Here is a 19,434-nt window from a genome sequence, read left to right as displayed (position 1 = left end):
GGGTTTACAACCACTTATAAGCCTAGGTTCACATTGGAGCGATTTGAGAAATCAAATCGCATGACAAGTCACAGCCTATTGAAGGTAATGGCCCTGTTCCAATCGGTGCGACACCGATCTTGCCGCGCCACACTGATTTGCTAAAGTAGTTCCTGCACTACTTTTGCCGATTTCAGATGCGACTTCAATAGACATCTGTGCATGAAGCCACATGTCAAGTGGCACCTGAAATCATGCTGCCCTTGCTACTTTGAAATTGCACTACTTCAAGTGACGTAGCACAATTTCAAAGTAGCATCAATGAACCAGGGCTTAAACCCAAATGAAAGCATTAAAGCGGGGGTTCACCCTATTTTTTTTTTCTGCTACCATAAAATCAGGCATTGTAGCGCGAGCTACAGTATACCTGTCCCGATTTTTTTACCCCCGTACTCACCTTGTACTCGTACATCGAAGATACCGGGGAATGGGCGTGCCTATGGAGACGGAGGATGATTGACGGCCGGCTCTGGCGCGTCACGCTTCTCCGGAAATAGCCGAAATAGGCTTGGCTCTTCACGGCGCCTGCGCATAGCCTGTGCGCAGGCGCCGTGAAGAGCCGAGACCTACTCCGGCTGTCTTCGGGGAGAGTGACGTGCCAGGGCCGGCCGTCAATCATCCTCCCTCTCCATAGGTACGCCCATTCCCCGCGGGAGCCGAAATCTTTCATGTACAAGTACACAGTACAATGCATGTCTCGATGGAAAAATGATGTAAGTGAGGGTGAACTACCGCTTTAAACACAAAAAGCATACCTTTATTATATTGTACCTTACCAATTCTTAGATGTGATGTCTGCAATAGTTTTATTTTTTAGATTTTATTTTTCACCTGGTGATCTGGCCAGTAAGTTTGTTGTTTTTGAGCAGAACAAGCTGCTCTGCCAATGTAACAGTTGGTTGAAACAAACTATTTGTTGAAACAAACCATTTAACACGAACAGAAGTGCTTACAATAATCAGTTTTTATTTACCGTATATACTCGAATATAAGCCAGGGCACCTAATTTTACCACAAAAAAATGGAAAAACTTATTGACTTGAGTATAAGCCTAGGGTGTCCATCTGCATGCCTCACTGTGCCCATGACTAGACTGACGTTTAACATGGGAGTCTATGGAAGGGGGGCCCGTTTTTGAAAAATCTATGCTCCCCAGACAACAAACTTTGCACACTTGTAAAAGAAAAATGGTCCCCGGGTCCAGGGGACCTACGACCAGCCGGTACCGGGTCCCCAAAGTCAACGGAGAAATTACAGTTTAACATGGGAGTCTATGGTGCCCGGCTTTGAAAAATCGGTCGTAGGTCGCCCAGACAACAAACTTTGCACACTTGTAGAGGAGAAATGGGGCTACATGTGTGCCAAGTTTGGGGTCCAGGGGACCTACGACCGGCCGGTACCGGGTACCCAAATTCCGGGAGATCAGGTGCAAGAAGGTGACTCGAGTATAAGCCGAGGGGGGCATTTTCCGCAGAAAAAATGTGCTGAAAAACTTGGCTTATACTCGAGTATATACATTTTTTTTTTCCCATGTTTCTTATAGGAACCCATGAAATACTAACTCAGTGTGAATGTCCAACGTTCTTCTGACATCAGCAGATGGTTTCAGAAATCATCTGGATTTGTTTCCTGTTAATTCGCAGTAGATCCTTGTGGGAAAATTGATCAGGATTCCTCAGCTTCTCCTTGCTCCATATCCCGCACTATTTTTGTCGTCCCTTTTTTTTTTTTTTTTTTTTTTTTTTTACTTTTGCTTTTGAATCACCAAAACTCCAAGCATCACACCTACTATGGAAGAACTCTGAGATTGTAAGCTCTAACGAGCAGGGCCCTCTGATCCCTCCTGTATTGATTGTATTGTGACTGTACTGTCTTCCCTGATGTAAAGCGCTGCGCAAACTGTTGGCGCTATATAAATCCTGTATAATAATAATAATAATAATAAATAATTGTCATCATCCACCCAATCCATACTGCTATCACAGGCAACGGCTGCCCCAGTGAACAATGCTGCTTTTATAAAGCAACGTTCCAATAAGTACACAAGGGAAGTGACAGAATAGGGTCACCTGCATAATTAAACATTACATCACTTCTGTACATAATCCAAGTCAAGTGTTTAAATTGAAAGCATTCATATGGTCATCAAAAAAAAAAAAAAAAAGTTTTATTTGAGTCAATTATAGCGCTATTGTGTGCTCTGAATGACGATTTTCAGAAAATCTATATATATATATACACAATTTGTATTATTTTTGACTTTTTAATATCATGAATTTAAAGTCGGCCATTATTTGAATATATATATTAAATAAAATGTGCATCCTGAATTTTCAGTTTTTTTTTTTTTTCTCTCTCTCTCTCTAAACAGCTGTAAAAAGGACATAAAATATACTATGGATGTTTATAATGTATTCGTAGCCAAAACTTTTTTTAGTTCTGAATAATGTGGGGAAGGAGTGGAACTTCTGTCAGGTTTTACTTCCTTTGGAGGTCCACTGAAGAGGCTCCTTAACTTCCTGTCTTTTAAAGTCGAGGTCCACCCTAAAAAAAAAAAAAAAAAAGACACCAAAATTCTAGAAAAAAATTGAAGATTTTTTTTTTTTTTTTTTTCTACTTACCATAAATTGCGTTTGCTATGTGGATCTTCCTAATCTGCCTCTTCCTAGTCCACAGCAGGTATTCATCCTTGCGTTGTCTTCTGGAGAATGGTGCGCGCTGCTTTCTGGGAACTGTGTATCCCAGAGAGCAGCCGCCCATTCATACAGCACCGCGAGACTCGCGCATGCGCAGTAGGAAACGGGCAGTGAAGCTGGAAGGCTCCACTGCCCGTTTCCCCTTAGTGAGGATGGCGGTGCCGGGCCATGCAACGATCGAGGGATCGGCCTCGGGGGAGCGACATCGCGGGCGCCTAGGACTGCTAAGTGTCCTTATTAAAAGTCAGCAGCTACAGTGTTTGATCCCCGCTTTAAGAAAATAAAAAAAGAGGTTGTCCCCAGAACAGCTGAACAGGACGTGAGGGGAACTGTAGAACGGTAACAAAGCTTCTAGGTGAATGCTAGAACCATCGTTCAGCTTTCCATTGTTTTTCCGTGTCGTCGATTCCTGTCTGGTAAAATGTTGTCCCCTGGAAGTACGAGGAAAGCTCTCTAACGGAGCCCTGGCTGGGCTTGGATTCTAACCTTTTCCAACATTCTACCCAAAACGAAAGAAAGTTTTTTTTTTTTTTTTGGTCGAGTGTAGATATAAATTAGAAGATCAGATCTATATGAATTGGTTGTTTTTGGCTTTACATTTGCTTTATTGTGTTTTTTCTCTTATACAGCAGAGTTCATTGTATGCCATAGAATGGGTCAGTGTGATGAGTCCTGATACAGACCGTCCACTCCTCCTCGTCTTCTGTGACGGATAGTATGTGCTGGCTCCCCACTATCTCCCTTTCTTTAGAGGCTCAGTATAAACAGGAAGCTTTTAACATCTCGTCTGTTTGTCAGGGTGACAAGACCGGCGGAGAACAAAGATGGCAATGCGCGCTACATACAGCCCATTGAACCAGTAATGGCACCACAGATGTTTTGACTTTATATAAATATATATAGAAGGGTTTTTTCTCTCAATGGTTTGTGGGCAGAAATGTGGTCATGTAAAGTGTTGGAACATTTGTAATTTGGGACTGAAGGTTGAAGACCTCCCACATCGCTCATATTTTGATGGGGGGGGGGCAAAAAAATGCCAACAGACAAGATCTTTAATAATTTTCAGCTGGGACTCAGAGTATAGCAGCACTGTCCTAGTTGCTGGCTCCTAAGGATGAGCTCCGGCGTGTTCGCTCACCCCACGTGCAGAGCCCGCCAGGAAGTCGGCGCTGCGCTAATCGCAGGCAGGGAGACCTTTCCCGATCTCTGCAGCCACGCATCGGGACAATGTCTTCCTGCCTCTGATTAGCGCAGTGCCGAACTTCCTAGCGGGCGCTGCACAATGGGTGTGCGAACACGCCGGAGCTCATCCTTACTGGCTTGATAACTTTAGGTTTTTCAGGATCTCATAGCTCTGTCAACCCAACGCTCTACTAAACCAGGCCACCATTTTAAATTCTTATCGGTGGCCAGCTTCGACTTCATTAGTTAGAAGGCCAGCCCACGGAATTGGAGAGACCTGGTGATCTCAAAGGGAGTAATAAAATAAGTTTCTCACTACAGGAAATATAATAAAATTAAATAGGGGACATGAAGTACTTTCTAACGTAAGCCAAAAGTAGAACTTGATGGCAGTCCTATACAGAACGTGTACAATGTAGTTATGGGTATGCTGCAATATCCATAGGCCAGCTCAAATTTTCTCCATCCCAACATATTCCTGAAGCAGCTGTGGTTGGTGGAGAAAAGCCTCTCCATGCCAAAGTTTGTTTTTGGTGTAAAGTGAGAAACCACTACTAGAGCCGGTTCACACTGGGGCGGCACAACTTCGGGGGCGACTCGTCAAGGCGGCCTGAAGACGACTTCAGAGGCGACTTGCAAAATGACTTCTGTATAGAAGTCAATGCAAGTCGCCCCTGAAGTCGTACAAGAACCTTTTTCTAAGTCGGAGCGACTTGTGTCGCTCCTATTAGAACGGTTCTATTGAATAGAATGGGGACGTGACTTGTCAGGCGGCTGAGTCGCCTGACGGGTCGCCTCAGTGTGAACCGGCTCTGAAGGAACTATTTCTTTATTACAATGCCCCCAAATTGCCATTTCCATACAAACATGGAAGAGTGACGACAACAAAAAAAGGCCAAGTGGTTCACTTTTTGTTTTCTGCCATCGCTCTTCCATGTTTTCTACTTTTAAGATCAGACTCCTTTTTGGCACACATTAGCACTGTTATGTTCATTGTTGACTTGGTGTTCTGTACGTAAAGATATGAGTCGTAAAGGACTTGGACAAGAACAGTCCTGCATTAAGATTTTTAAATTAATAATCCGTGTTTCGAATCTTGGGTGAAAAAAATTGGTAAACAGAAATCAAAATCAAGGCCTCATCCACACAGACGTTTAAAATACTGCTTTCTGGTCCACACTGTGTACAGTCTTATATGGATCTAAATGCAGCCTTCTTGTAAGCTATGGGCCAGGGTCTGGTATATGTTTGTGCAAATGTTTCCAACTTTCCATGAGAAACTGTGGCCATATGTGCTGCCTCATTCAGGACCAGGGAGGAGATATAAACATCGACAAAGATTAGGTAATGGACATGGGCAGTGTTGGCATCACAGGATGACCTCGGTCTTCATTCATTCTGAATGAGTGACTTTTTTTTATATTTAAATCACCGGAGAACTCGCCCTGTAAATTTCAGCTATACGGACAAAGATGTGTAAGTACTGTTGCATGTATGGATCATTTTGGACATAGCAAGGTCCTGAATATGTTTCCATAGTTCTTATGCCCATGAACAGGAGCTCTAAAGCAGGGGTGGCCTACCAGTGGCCCGCGGAGCCCTCTGATGTGGCCCGCGACCTCCTGCTCTGGAATGGCGGGTTGGCAAGCCCAGATCGCAGGTTGCCGACCCGTCATATCACAGCATCAGTGGTGTGAATGAAGCTGGTGGTAGAGGAAGAAAGTGGCTGCGGAGCAGAGCCCCATAAGCCAATGTGTGTCTTAGGCCCTTTTCACACAACCAACCCAACCAAATGGGACTCTCAATTCACCTCTTCAGAGAGTCAGGTGTCCGTTTACGCCCGCCATCCTCCAATCCGAAAAACAGAAGGGAATTCATCCCCTTCCATCAGGGCGGATCAAAGGGCCTATAGAGTAGCCGTGACCTGTCATCCGCCCGCCCGCTCATTGTGGCCCGCGACTGGTTGCCAAGTTGCTTAAGTGGCCCTCACTCTTCAAAAGGTTGGGCATCCCTGCTCTAAAGCCTCGTACACACGACACTGCCAGGAAAACCGGCCATGTGTATGCTTCCTCGCAGTTTTCCTGACAGGAAAACTGCCGGGAGTCCCAGCGGGAAAATAGAGAACCAGCTCTCCCCCCCCCCCCCCCCCCCCCCCCCGGGATTCTAGGCAGTTTTAAGCCGAGCAGTTTTCCTATGGGGAAACACTGCTAGGGAGCATACACAAGGCCGGGATTCCCGGCCAAAGCTCTCCCCGCAGTTTTCCGGATGGAAAACACCGCCTTGTGTAAACTTACCAAGCAGGTTCTCGGTTTTCCCATCAGGATTCCCGGCGCACTTTATACTGCCGGGAATCCTGGTCGTGTGTACAGGGCTTAACTCTAGCGGGAGATGGACCTTTTTGGTTGCTGTGGGTACTAAACTTTGAATTCTTTTTCTGAGTAAGCCTACGTTTAGCCTTGCGGTCCCAAAAGTGTGCAGTTGAGCCACATTTTTGCTACCTGCCAACAGCCCTCAAGATGCAATAGGCCGCAGATGGGGATGTTTACATGTCACTTCCTAACCCGCCTGTCAGAGTGCCATCCAGAAGTGGATTGGGCTTCAGAGGCAAGAAAGGTTTAGACGCATTTCTAAATCTACCCTCATGCCTTGTACACACGACCGGTTTTCACAACGAGAAAACTGCCATTTATTATATTGGTTGTGAAAACCGGTCGTGTGTATGCTCCCTAGCAGTTTTCTCAATGAAAAAACTGCCCGCAAAAAAATTGAAACCAGCTCTTTTTTTTTCTCGTCGTGTTTCCCGCCAGTCTTTTTCTCATTGTGAAAAACGGTCGTGTGTATGCTTTTCCGATGGGGGAAAAAAACGTGCATGCTCACAATCAATTATGAAGCCCAAAGGGTGGCGCCATTTGAAAGGAACTTCCCCTTTATAGTCCCGTCGTACGTGTTGTACATCACCGCGCTTTGGTCGGATGTTTTTTTGCATGAACGTGTGTATGCAAGTCAGGCTGTAAAGGAATCGCGTCGGGAAGAACTTTTTTTCCTGCCGAGAAAAATGTCGGTGTGTACGAGGCATAAGCCTTATGAGGATCCATAAACATTTCAATAACTGTCACAAAAACAAGAGATTTCAGATTTGTTCATTAAAACAGTTGTGTGTCTACTATTTTAAATATAGTTTACCAGTATGTTGCTTTTTAGCCAGCTTATGACGAAAAGTTGGTACTCTGCACTTGACTTTTGGTTTAATTTGATAAAGGGTGGTCATTAGGGTTGTCTCGATACCACTTTTTTAGGACCGAGTACAAAGTACCGATACTTTTTTTCAAGTACTCGCCGATACCGAATACCGATACTTTTTTTTAAATGTGCCCCCCACATATATGCAGCCATGTCCCCCACATATATGCAGCCATGTCCCCCACATATATGCAGCCATGTCCCCCACATATATGCAGCCATGTCCCCCACATATATGCAGCCATGTCCCCCACATATATGCAGCCATGTCCCCCACATATATGCAGCCATGTCCCCCCACATATGCAGCCATGTCTCCCCATACCTAGATGCCGCCGCCTAGTGAATCAGCGTGCAGGGAACATTACATCTTTCATTTGAATAGCTGTCTGTTCCCTGCCGCGCCGCGTATAGACACTCCCCCTTGCTCGGGATTGGATGGGTGATCTGCACTTTGATAGACAGATCATCCGTCCAATCCCGAGCAAGGGGGAGTGTCTATGCGCGGCGCGGCGGGGAACAGACAGCTATTCAAATGAAAGCTGTAATGTTCACCGCACACTGATTAACTAGGCGGCGGGGGCAATGCGGTATGCAGCGGCGATGGCGGCGGGGGTAGTATCGGATCTGGCATCGGGGGCATTTGCGGGAGTACAAGTACTCCTACAAATGCTCAGTATCGGTCCCGATACCGACACTGGTATCGGTATCGGGACAACCCTAGTGGTCATGTCCAGCAAACGCCATGCGAGCAACCAGTAATTGGGGTGACACTTTAATCATCATGTGACCGTGTCTAACACAATGCCATGTTTAGTGAAGTGTTAGAGCGCGCACAATTTTATTTTTTCTGCAGCGTTTTCGTCTGTACTATTTTATGTGCTTGTCTGTTTTTATTTGCTCAGAGAATAGAACATGAAAGTGATTGATGGTTGTGGAGCAAAGTTTTACTTTTAATCTGCTCCGAAGTCAGGTTAGGTAAGTGTTGTGTAGCTTTCTGTTCTTTTCGTTTGATGTAAGACTTGCATCAAGTCAGGGCTTTCATGTCTTAATTATTTCCCTTAAATGTTTAGTCTTGTGGTTTCAGACATAAGTGTTACATACATTATGGTTGCCAGGCCTGTGTTTTTTTCACAGGTTCTCCTTTAGAAATGATTGGGCACTTTTATTTTGAAGGTTTTAAGGGGTTGTAAAGGAATATTTTTTTTCCCTAAATAGTTTCCTTTACCTTAGTGCAGTCCTCCTTCATTTTTGCTTTTAAATGTCCTTATTTCTTCTGAGAAATCCTCACTTCCTGTTCTTCTGTCTGTAACTCCACACAGTAATGCGAGGCTTTTTCCCTGGTGTGGAGAAAGCCTCTTGAGGGGGGAGGGGGCGAGCAGGCAAGTCAGGACACTCTCTACTTTGTAGATAGAGAGCTGTGTGTTAGTGGGCGTCTTGACACTCCTGTTCGCCCCCTCAAGAGGCTTTCTCCACACCAGGGAGAAAGCCTTGCATTACTGTGTGGAGTTACAGACAGAAGAACAGGAAGTGAGGATTTCTCAGAAGAAATAAGGACATTTAAAAGCAAAATGGAAGGATGAGGTAAGTGAAGGAGGACTGCACTAGGGTAAAGGAAGCTATTTAGGGAAAAACATTTTTTTTCCTTTTACAACCCCTTTAAGATGAATAATGTTCCTCAACCAACACTGCCCTTTCTAATAAACATTTAGCAGAAAAAATATGGGTGTGTCTAGAAAGATCTGATGCCAACATACCTCTCTCCGGATGAAATGTTACTGATCCTTTATAAAAATAGTACCTTTCAATCAGCTGGAAAACTTGACAATTGGCACCAGGTTTGGCAACTATCCAATGTCTGTGGCTGAATTTGGATGGGGCAATGTTCAGACTGGCACCTTCTGGCCTTCATGAGACCATTGAAAACTCTTAGTTCTTGATTTTTGTAGGCTATGAAAAGCCAAATTGGCATCCGCTCTTGGTGGCAAGTATAGAACAATAGGCCTTGTAAGTGTTCTGGGTGCTCAGGGAAATGGGTTCATGGGCGCTGGGAACTAGGCTCTTATGTCTTAGAGCAAGGGTGTCAAACTCAATTTCATCATGGGCCACATTAGCATTATGATTACCCTCAAAAGGGCAGGTTGTATCTCTAAGATTAGATGTCCCGTGCATCCCCTCCCCTTACATTCGATGTCAAGAGCCACACCACCATCGGAAGTTGAGGCCCCCACTCTCCCTTACATCACAGTGCACCCCCCTTTCCTTGTGCTGCTGCTGGGAAGTAGCTGCTGCATTGTTTAAAAGCAGAAAGTAAGGGTCTGGAGCAGCTGCAGGAGAGGTGCGAGGGCCACATGAAATGGCCTGGAGGGCCGGATTCGGGCCGGATTCGGCCCGCAGGCCTTGTGTTTGACACCTGTGTCTTAGAGCTTAAAGTATAACTATTCGCAAAAGTGTGTTCGAATCCTGGAAGATTTTGCGCCGTAAGTTACGGCGGCGTAGTGCATTTCTCGGCGCGTATTTCAAATTGGGCGGGTAGGGGGCGTGATTCATTTAAATGAAGCGCGTCCCCGCGCCGATTGAACTGCGCATTCTCCGTTTTGAAATTTCCTGCCGTGCTTTGCGCGAAATGACGTCGCACCAACGTAATTTTTTGAACTTCGACGTGAGTTACGTCCTTTCCTATTCACGGACGACTTGCGAAAAAAAATAATTTACATTTCGACGCGGGAACAACGGCCATACTTTAACATGGCAAGTCTATCTATACGCCACAAAATAGCAGCTTTAACTATACGCCGGGAAAAGCCGACTAGCGACGACGTAAGAGAATGCGACGGCCGTGCGGTGAGCTATGAGTAAGCATCAGTTATCGATGTGAAACGCGTCAGTTGTCGTTTTCGTTTTACTGGAATAAAAGGCACCATTTTTTACACTTTATTGGAGTGCGGCTGTCCATCTCCTCCCTCTTATTTATGCTTTGTGCATTGCCTGCACCCATCAGGTTTTGAACCATACTCACCGCTGAAGTGCATTTGTCTGGAGCGGCGGTTTTCTTTCTCCGCGACGGCCGCGCGTACCTTCGTGGATCGACGGAAAAAGCTAATTAGCATACCCGACGCAGAAAACGTCACGAACTCCACCCAGCGGACGCCAAAGTATTGCACCTACGACCCGAAGGCGTACGAAGCCAGAAGCCGTCGTATCTTGGTTTGAGGATTCAAACTAAAGATACGATGCAGCAAATTTGAAAGTACGCCGGTGTATCAGTAGATACGCCGGCGTACTTCTTCTGTGAATCTGGCCCTGTGTGTTTTAGTATCACTTTAAGTGTTCTATAGCGGGGTCACTGAATTGGTTAAGGAAGAGCGGTACAGCTGAGGAATGCTTGCTGCGAGTTTAGGCAGATATTTAGGCCCTGAGAGAACTTTGGCAACCACTTCTTGTTGCTGTGGATCTGATTCATCACAAACATCGCAGGAAACGTAATAATGTTGGGACTCTTTAGTTCTAATTTCTTACAAGAAAGACCGGTGAAAAGGAAATTGGAAGCCTATTTTGCCTAGGTTCACATTGGAGCGATTTGTCATGCGATTTGAGAGATCAAATCGCATGACAAGTCGCAGCCTATTGGCAATGGCACTGTTCCAATCGGTGCGACACCGATTTTTGCGGCGCCGCACCGATTTGCAAAAATAGTTCCTGCACTACTTTTGCTGATTTCATTGCTATTTCTATAGACATCTGTGTATGAAGCCACACAAATGTCTATCAGCCCTGGTTCACACTGGGTACGATTTGAGATGCGATTTGACATGTCAAATCGCATCTCAAATTGTCGGCAATGGCATTGTCCTAATCGGTGCGACGCCGCATCTGCGGCGCTGCACCGATTTCAAAAAGTAGTTCCTGTACTACTTTTTGCGGCCTAAATCGCAGCCACGAAATCGCGGTAAAATCGCGATTTTACCGCGATTTTGAATTCGCAGCAGTGTGAACCTAGCCTCAAGTAGCACCTGAAATCGCGCTGACCTTGCTACTTTGAAATCGCGCTACTTCAAGTAAAGTAGCACGATTTCAAAGTAGCATCAGTGTGAACCAGGGCTTTAAAGCGGAGTTCATCCGAAAAAAAAAAAAAAAAAAAGTCCGCAGCTACAAATACTGCAGCTTCTGACTTAAAAAATTAGGACACTTGGGCCCCTTTCACACGGGGCGGATCAGTTTCTGAAACTTATTTTAGAACAAATTTATTAACCACTTGCCGACCTCCTCATGTAGATATACGTCAGCAGAATGGCACGGACAGGCACATGTACGTACCCGTACGTCCTCTACTTGACGTGGGTGGGGGGTCCCCCGCTACATGCGGCGGGCGGCTTACCTCGGGGAGCGATCGGGGACGACGGCGCGGCTATTCGTTTATAGCCGCCCCGTCGCGATCGCTCCCCGGAGCTGAAGAACGGGGAGAGCCGTATTTAAACACGGCTTCCCCGTGCTTCACTATGGCGGCGCATCGATCGAGTGATCCCTTATATAGGGAGACTCGATCGATGATGTCAGTCCTACAGCCACACCCCCCTACAGTTGTAAACACACACTAAGTGAACACTAAATGTTACAGCGCCCCCTGTGTTTAACTCCCAAACTGCAACTGTCATTTTCACAATAAACAATGCAATTTAAATGCATTTTTTGCTGTGAAAATGACAATTGTCCCAAAAATGTGTCAAAATTGTCCGAAGTGTCCGGCATAATGTCGCAGTCACGAAAATAATCGCTGATCGCCACCATTAGTAGTAAAAAAAATAAAAAAAAATAAAACTATCCCCTATTTTGTAAACGCTATAAATTTTGCGCAAACCAACCGATAAACGATTATTGCGATTTTTTTTTTTTTTTACCAAAAATAGGTAGAAGAATACGTATCGGCCTAAACTGAGGGAAAAAAAATGTTTTATATATGTTTTTGGGGGATATTTATTATAGCAAAAAGTAAAAAATATTGCATTTTTTTCAAAATTGTCGCTCTATTTTTGTTTATAGCGCAAAAAATAAAAACCGCAGAGGTGATCAAATACCACCAAAAGAAAGCTCTATTTGTGGGGAAAAAAGGACGCCAATTTTGTTTGGGAACCACGTCGCACGACCGCGCAATTGTCTGTTAAAGCGACGCAGTCCCGAACTGTAAAAACCCCTTGGGTCTTTAGGCAGCATATTGGTCCGGGGCTTAAGTGGTTAATTTCATCCTCCTCGTTTGCTCCAGTGTATTTTCCCAAAATAGATTTATTTTTTGCCCAAATTTTGGGAAAGTTATAACTTTTGGAGGAGTTCTGCTAACATAATCGCAACATCACTTCATCTGCGTGTCCATAATACATTTTTTTAAAACTCTAGGCCTTTTTTCTTTTTTATATTTTATCTCTAGAATATCTTACTTGGTCCTGAGAAATATTTTAAATGTCTGTGACTCTACTTCAAGCTGCACACAATGTTACATTTCCTGCCCACCCCCCCCCCCCCCCCTTACTGTCATCGTTTTAAGTTAATCTATACCTTCCTTATCCCCTCCACAACAGGAAACTGCTGTTTTTAAGCTTTTTTTTTTGTAACAGCATAAACTAATTAGTACACTGACATAATTGTTTAGCTTATTTGTGCCACACATACACCCAGGGATCTTATTTATTCTAAACTACTAAGTGTGCCAGTTTCGTAGTGGACAAGGCTGGGGCTATTATTAATAATGCAGCTCCTATTCATTAATGAAATGAGTGCGTATAATAATAATTTCAGGCGCAATCTTCTGTAATTTGCGCTTCCTAAAGTGTATCTTAACCTATGGAACTTCTCTTATTTGCTCCCTTTTAGATCTGTTAAATATGCAATTGAAAAGCATTTGTTATCTGTTTTATGAGTGCGAAAAATACCTGTTGATTATATTAAAATTCAGGGCTGTCCTGTGCAGACTTCCTATGTTCTCTCAAAGAGACTGATTGGGCCTCCTAGAATGAATAGCCTTTACGTTGTGCAAATTGAAGAGTGGGAGGGTTTGAGTAGTTTAGCAAAAGACAGTTGGGTAGGGCTGACACCACTCGGTCCACAAAAATGCTTTGTGTTGTCAGCGCACAACAGGCCTTAGGAGCTGAGTGCGTCTGTATTTCTGGCAGATCAACATTTGAATCCTACAGTACAGCACACAGGAAACTGATTCTAAGACCATGGGTTATGCGCTGCTATCTTCAGGCTATGGGACATCATCAAAAAGCTTTGCTGGGACTGTCCCTCAATGTTTACATATAATACTTGCTACTTGATCTGGCGCAGAGTGGCCCCCCACCACAGTAAATGTGCAGTGGATAGATGGGAAGTGGTTAAGGGAGCCATTACAGTAGGCCACATACCGCATCATCAGGAGTTCAAACCCTTTTCCACTTATGGCGGGTTTTTGTAAAAGCGCTTTTACACTTGCCCCTGATGCGCTTTGGATGCAGCGCAGGTGCAAAGCAGTATACCCATAGTTTTTGGGCAGGTTAGCTGCGCTTTCCCATAGACTTCTATTATGCCCTGTGGTTTTGGTGCACGTTCTGAAAAATAGTCTATAGGAACGTGCAGCAAACCCGTATGAAAACTGTGGGTACGCTGCACGGTGGCCAAAGTGCAGCGGCTCGGTGTGAAGCGGCCCTTCTTGTCTGTGTCCCAGTTGAGGAGATGATCTATTGTTTCCTGCCCTAAAAGGAAGTAAGGAGGAATTCCCTGAATATTTGAGCTGGCTTTTTGCCAATAGGAGTTCTTTTAGCACAGCTGAAATTTCTGAGTATGAGAAAAAGAAACTAGAGCTCCATCTGCTGGCTGCAGTTCCATCCAGCATTTAATCTGCAATATTTCATTATTGGATGACAAACCGTGTAGTCTTAAATTTGTATTTGTTGTATTAGTTTGTTTTTTTAGGCCAGACTATAATTAAAATAGATATATGTACAAGTTTACATCCCCCTACAACCAAATAAAACCGGAAATGTATAAATTGATGTTCTAAGTGTATTATGCCACTATATAGTACTTGTTAGGGCCCATTCATAGCTATGTGTTGCAGGATACAGCAGTGCACCATACATGTATTGGTGCACTGTTTTGATATTAATTTAACCGCTTAAGGACCCCTTCATGCTGATATACGCGCCAGCGTGTTCGCGACCTGGTCCTGTGCTGCGGGACCCGATCACTGCCGGTGCCCCGCGTTCGGGTCACAAAGCTGAAGAACCGCGAGAGGTAAGTGTAAACAAACCTTTCCCCGTTCTTCCTAGTGTGACTGCCACTGATCATCTGTTCCCTGTCATAGGGAGCGACGATCAGTGATGTCGCAGGCAAAGCCACGCCCCCACACTGTAGTAATCACTCCCTAGGAAACACTTAACCCCATCAGCGCCCCCTACAGGTTAACCCCTTCACTGCCAGTGTCATTTTCACTGTAACCAGTGCATTTTTATAGCACTATTCTCTGTTAAAATGTCATTGGTCCCAAAATAGTGTCAAAAGTGTCCGATGTGTCCGCCATAAGGTCCAGGTCGCGATAAAAATCGCTGATCGCCACCATTACTAGTAAAAAATATTTTTTTTTTATAAAAATGCCATAAAACTATCCCCTATTTTGTAGACACTATAACTTTTGCGCAAACCAATCAATATACGCTTATTGACATTTTTTTTTTTTAACAAAAATATCTGCCTAAACTGAGGAAATAAAATGTTATATATATATATATATATATATATATATATATATATATATCTAAAAACATTTTAACATTTTTTTGGGGGGGGGGTATATATTATAGCAAAAAGTTAAAAATATTGAATTTTAAAAAAATTGTCGCTCTATTTTTGTTTATAGCGCAAAAATAAAAACCGCAGAGGTGATCAAATACCACCAAAAGAAAGCTCTATTTGTGGGAGAAAAAGAATGTCAATTTTGCTTAGGAGCCATGTCGCATAACCGCGCAAATGTCAGTTAAAGCGACGCAGTGCCGAATCGCAAAAAGGGGCCAGGTCCTTTAGCTACAAAATGGTCTGGGGCTTAAGTGGTTTTTGGTGCATGTTGGGATATACTTGCAATTCTAAGAACCTTTCTGATGCAATGCAAACGTATGTTCATGGGGATGCCCATTATGTTGGCAGATTCTGCTTGCTGATTAGTAGTGCTACACAATGACTGCGCTTCACTGCTCCATTCTTATACTACAAACGTATTCTTTAGCTCACTAAACATTTTCCATGCACAGAGGAACACTAGAGTTTGCATTTACTAATCTAAAATAACAGTCTCAGTATGGAACAGGAAGGAAATATAAATGTGAAAGCCACCCCATAATAGTTGATGTAAATGTCATGCTACAGTAATAATTGTCATTACTATTGTCAGAGTAAATGTTGCCTCCACCAGCACATCTTTAATGGCTTATTTGTAAAAAAATCTCCCAATTGGCACTGAATTATGAGATGAATATACAAAATGTCATTTCAGGGTTAGTGTTGGGGTTTCCTATTGAAGAATAAGGCTAGGACTCTGGAATTAGAACAGGGACCTCCCCCAGAGGTTAAAGGTCAGAAGGCGGGTTCCCGGAGGTCAAAGGTTGTGGGGGTGTGGCTGACCCACCTCCACCAAAGTGTACCACTAAGTAGGGGAATGAACAAGTCGGGGAAAGTGTTTTGCGTGCGCTTCCATGTACCTGTATTATGTTGTACTTTACCTGGAAACAATCTGTGTAGGAACTTGTTAAGTAAATATACAGAATCTGAATCGGGTGACAACATGTTTCTCTGACCAGTCCTTTAAACTGTCATCAACCTCTTCTACTTCTCATTGACCTTCATTACCATATCCTGGTTTGGCTGCCCAGATTCTTAACCATGAGTGTTTGTTGTTGGACAGGCATGCAGATTAATGGGCAGCTGATAGGAGCTCCGTAGGACTGCTGCCATGTAGTTGAAGCCATTACTCAGGCAAACGGCTAAATACACATTTTAAATACATGTGTTCACTGTTTTTGGGTTTGTAATGCCGTATATACTCGGGTATAAGCCGAGTTTTTCAGCACATTTTTTTTGTGCTGAGAATGCCTCCCTCGGCTTATACTCGAGTCGCCGTTTTGCACCTGATCTCCCGGACCCAGTACCGGCCGGCCTATATGTGTGCCCAAACTTGGCGCACATGTAGCCCCACTCTTCCTCTACAAGTGTGCAAAGTTCGTTGTCTGGGGGACCTACGGCCGGGGAGCACAGATTTTTCAAATTCAGGCACCCCTTCCATTGACTCCCATGTTAAACAGTAATTTCTCTGGTAAATTTGGGGACCCGGTACTGGCCAGCCGTAGGTCCCCTGGACCCGAAACTTGGCACACTGGCCAGCCGTAGGTCCCCTGGACCCGAAACTTGGCACGCCTGTCTGGGGGACCTACGGCAGTGGAGCACAGATTTTTTTCTTTTTTTAAAGCCGCGCACCCCTTCTATATACTCCCATGTTAAACATATGTCTAGGCATGGGCACAGTGAGGCATGCACATGGACACAGTGAGGCATGCAGATAGACACCCTAGGCTTGTACTCGAGTCAATACGTTTTCCTATTTTTTTGTGGTAAAAATTAGGTGCCTCCGGCTTATATTTGGGTCAGCTTATACTCAAATATATACAGTATTTGTAATATGCACACGTGTTTTTCACTGCAGAGCTTGACAAGTGACGTGCTTTGTTCCCAATTAAAGCCCAATGAGTTGTTTGTTTCATTCCACTGAATGGATTCCAAGTGCATCCTAAGGGTACTTTCACAATGCTCTGTAGCAAAATCGCAGTAAAAAACGCGGATGAATTTTTAACGTGATTTTGCTGTGTTTCAGACACGTTTGCTGTGCATTTCTGGTGTGTTTGGGTTTCCTGCACCTGTGAAAAATGAACCTATGATTTAAAAAATGCTAAATCGCGGTGCGTTTTTACAACGATTTTGCAGCGATTTCCATTAATTTCAATGGGAAAATGCGATTTTCTAAACATCCAAGGATGCAGCGTGCAGGACTTTTGAAAACGCACTGCACCAGTACCGCAGTGGTGTGAAAAGTCCCATGGGATTTAAAGGCACACCTTCTTTTTTTTTTTTTTTTTTCTTGCAAAGCGCAGGAAGAACATATCAGTATGAAAGGACCCTAAAGGTTTTCAGTGTCATAGGGCTCATTCACACTGTGTGTGCTGACCTGCAATTTTCCGACCTGGATAAGCGCAGATCACTGCTAGAACAAATGGAAAACATTTGTTTTCTATGTCCCCCGTTCACACAAAAACACTGATGATGTGTGTACAATGCAGAAGCATGCATCATGTCTGCATTTTTTTTTTTTTTTGGAACATGTTGCATATTATAACCTGAACATGGATGTAACATGTTTCAAAAGGTGAACTTATCCTTTAATGCAGGCATGTCCAAAGTTCGGCCCGGGGGCCAACTGCGGCCCCTGCTACAGTTTAATGTGGCCCCCCCCCCTGGTAATTTGAATATATAATGTATTTATCGGCGCTGCCTTGGAGGGCAAAGGGAGGGGGGAACGAGTGCTGTCAAATTACATACAGGAGAATCTCCTGTTTACTCGGTGGCATCTGTAATAATAAGTCCCATCTGCTGGACTGCCATTGGACGACTCCTCTGTCTATCATAGGAGGCGGGACATTATATTAAAGAGGCTGCTGTGTAAACAGGAGATTCTCCTGAATGTAATCTGTTGGCACTCGTCCAGCCCTCCGAGGCTGCAGATGGGCATCGATCAGGCTGCATTCATGGCAATGGAAAGGCTGCATTCATGGCAATGGAAAGGCTGCATTCATGGCAATGGCGAGGCTGCAGATGTGCTCTGATTAGGCTGCATTGATGGGCAATGACCCTTATTTTGCTTCACAGTTCTTTATTTACATTTTTTTCCCCCTGAAACTTCCTTCCTAAAGTGAAGGTGCGTGTTATACATCGATACATACGGTATATCCAAAAAACACGCCCAAGCTCATCTCTTGACCACACACAGCCACAAAGGCAAGAGAATTCTTGTTGGGCAGTGTATTAGTGCTCGGACAAACACACTTAGACCAAATTTTAATGGTTCAAAGAATGTCGGGAAAAATGGTCGGCCCTTACGCATGTTCAATTCATCAAATCTGGCCCTCTTTGAAAAAAGTTTGGGCACCCCTGCTTTAATGTGCAGTTGCTCTAAAAGGAGTTCTGTATGACCAATGCTTTTAAAGTAAATTTTGTTTAATCCAAATGTGTTCCTACAGGTATGACCACAATACTTACCTTTTTTTCTTTTGGCTTTTTCCAACAGTTATTGAGGACACTCAGCCGTACGCTGCCAACATGACAGACATTATCAGAGACGCAGGGGTGAAGCAGCCTCTTCCCACCCGAGGCGTAGGGGAGAAGCCGGCCATGGATTTTGGATATGTGGGAATAGATGCCATTTTGGAGCAGATGAGGAAAAAGGCAATGAAGCAAGGGTTCGAGCTGAACATCATGGTAGTTGGTGAGCATCTTTATCCATATATTAGTGAAACAAAAAAAATAAATGAATATAATTGACTCCCATTGGACCAGTCATTGAATTAAGATTCCCATGAAAGCACATTTTTGCAAAAATTGCTTTGGTTCTTGTGCCTTAGTAGTTAATATTCACTGAAAATTCACCCCACCCCCTTTTTTTTTTTTTTTTTTCAAAATTTAACGAATATACCATTACTGTACTTATTTTGCACAAATATAATAGCTTTGCATTAATTCCACACCAGCTTACCTAACTCTCCACTGTTCAAACACACCGCTTGATTACTTCTGCCTTACTTCCTGGTAAGACTTTAGGTCATGACACGGGAAGGAGTTGAACAGCTGAGGGTAGATGCAGGGTGTGTGCTAATAAGATCAGCCGGTCAACTCCTTCCTGTGTCGTGACCTAAAGTCTGTCCAGGAAGTAAGGCAGAAGTAATCGAGTAGTGTATTTAAACAGCTTTGAAGATGGTGAGGTAAGCCTGTGTAGAATTTTTTGAAAGCTGTTTAATTTTGCAAAAAAAGTACAATAATGCTATATTGGTAAGAAAAAAGGTGAACTTGGCCTTTTAATATGCATAGACATCACCTAAATAACAAACTAGGCAACTACAATATAGTGAAAACCTCTGTCTTATAGAATGTGAGGGAGTTAAAGTTGCCAAGGCAGTAAACTGGCTGCAGCATTGCATTTTCTCATATTACA

The 19,434-nt window shown here is 43.9% G+C and overlaps 1 protein-coding gene across 4 annotated transcripts in view; it reads left to right on the top strand.

Annotated features, from left to right (window-relative positions):
* SEPTIN9 (septin 9) overlaps positions 1–19,434 on the top strand; it is a 421,638-nt gene that overhangs the window by 345,835 nt on the left and 56,369 nt on the right. For all 4 annotated transcript variants that reach the window (XM_040330151.1, XM_040330153.1, XM_040330152.1 and 1 more), the window contains one exon: positions 18,514–18,711. In XM_040330151.1, the coding sequence (XP_040186085.1) occupies positions 18,514–18,711 (198 nt within the window). The remainder of the gene's footprint in view (positions 1–18,513; positions 18,712–19,434) is intronic.

This window comes from Rana temporaria, chromosome 12 (genome assembly GCF_905171775.1).
Source record: "Rana temporaria chromosome 12, aRanTem1.1, whole genome shotgun sequence".
NCBI lineage: Eukaryota > Metazoa > Chordata > Amphibia > Anura > Ranidae > Rana > Rana temporaria.
Note: the sequence above shows the minus strand (reverse complement) of the source record. Positions and strands in the feature narration are given on the sequence as shown.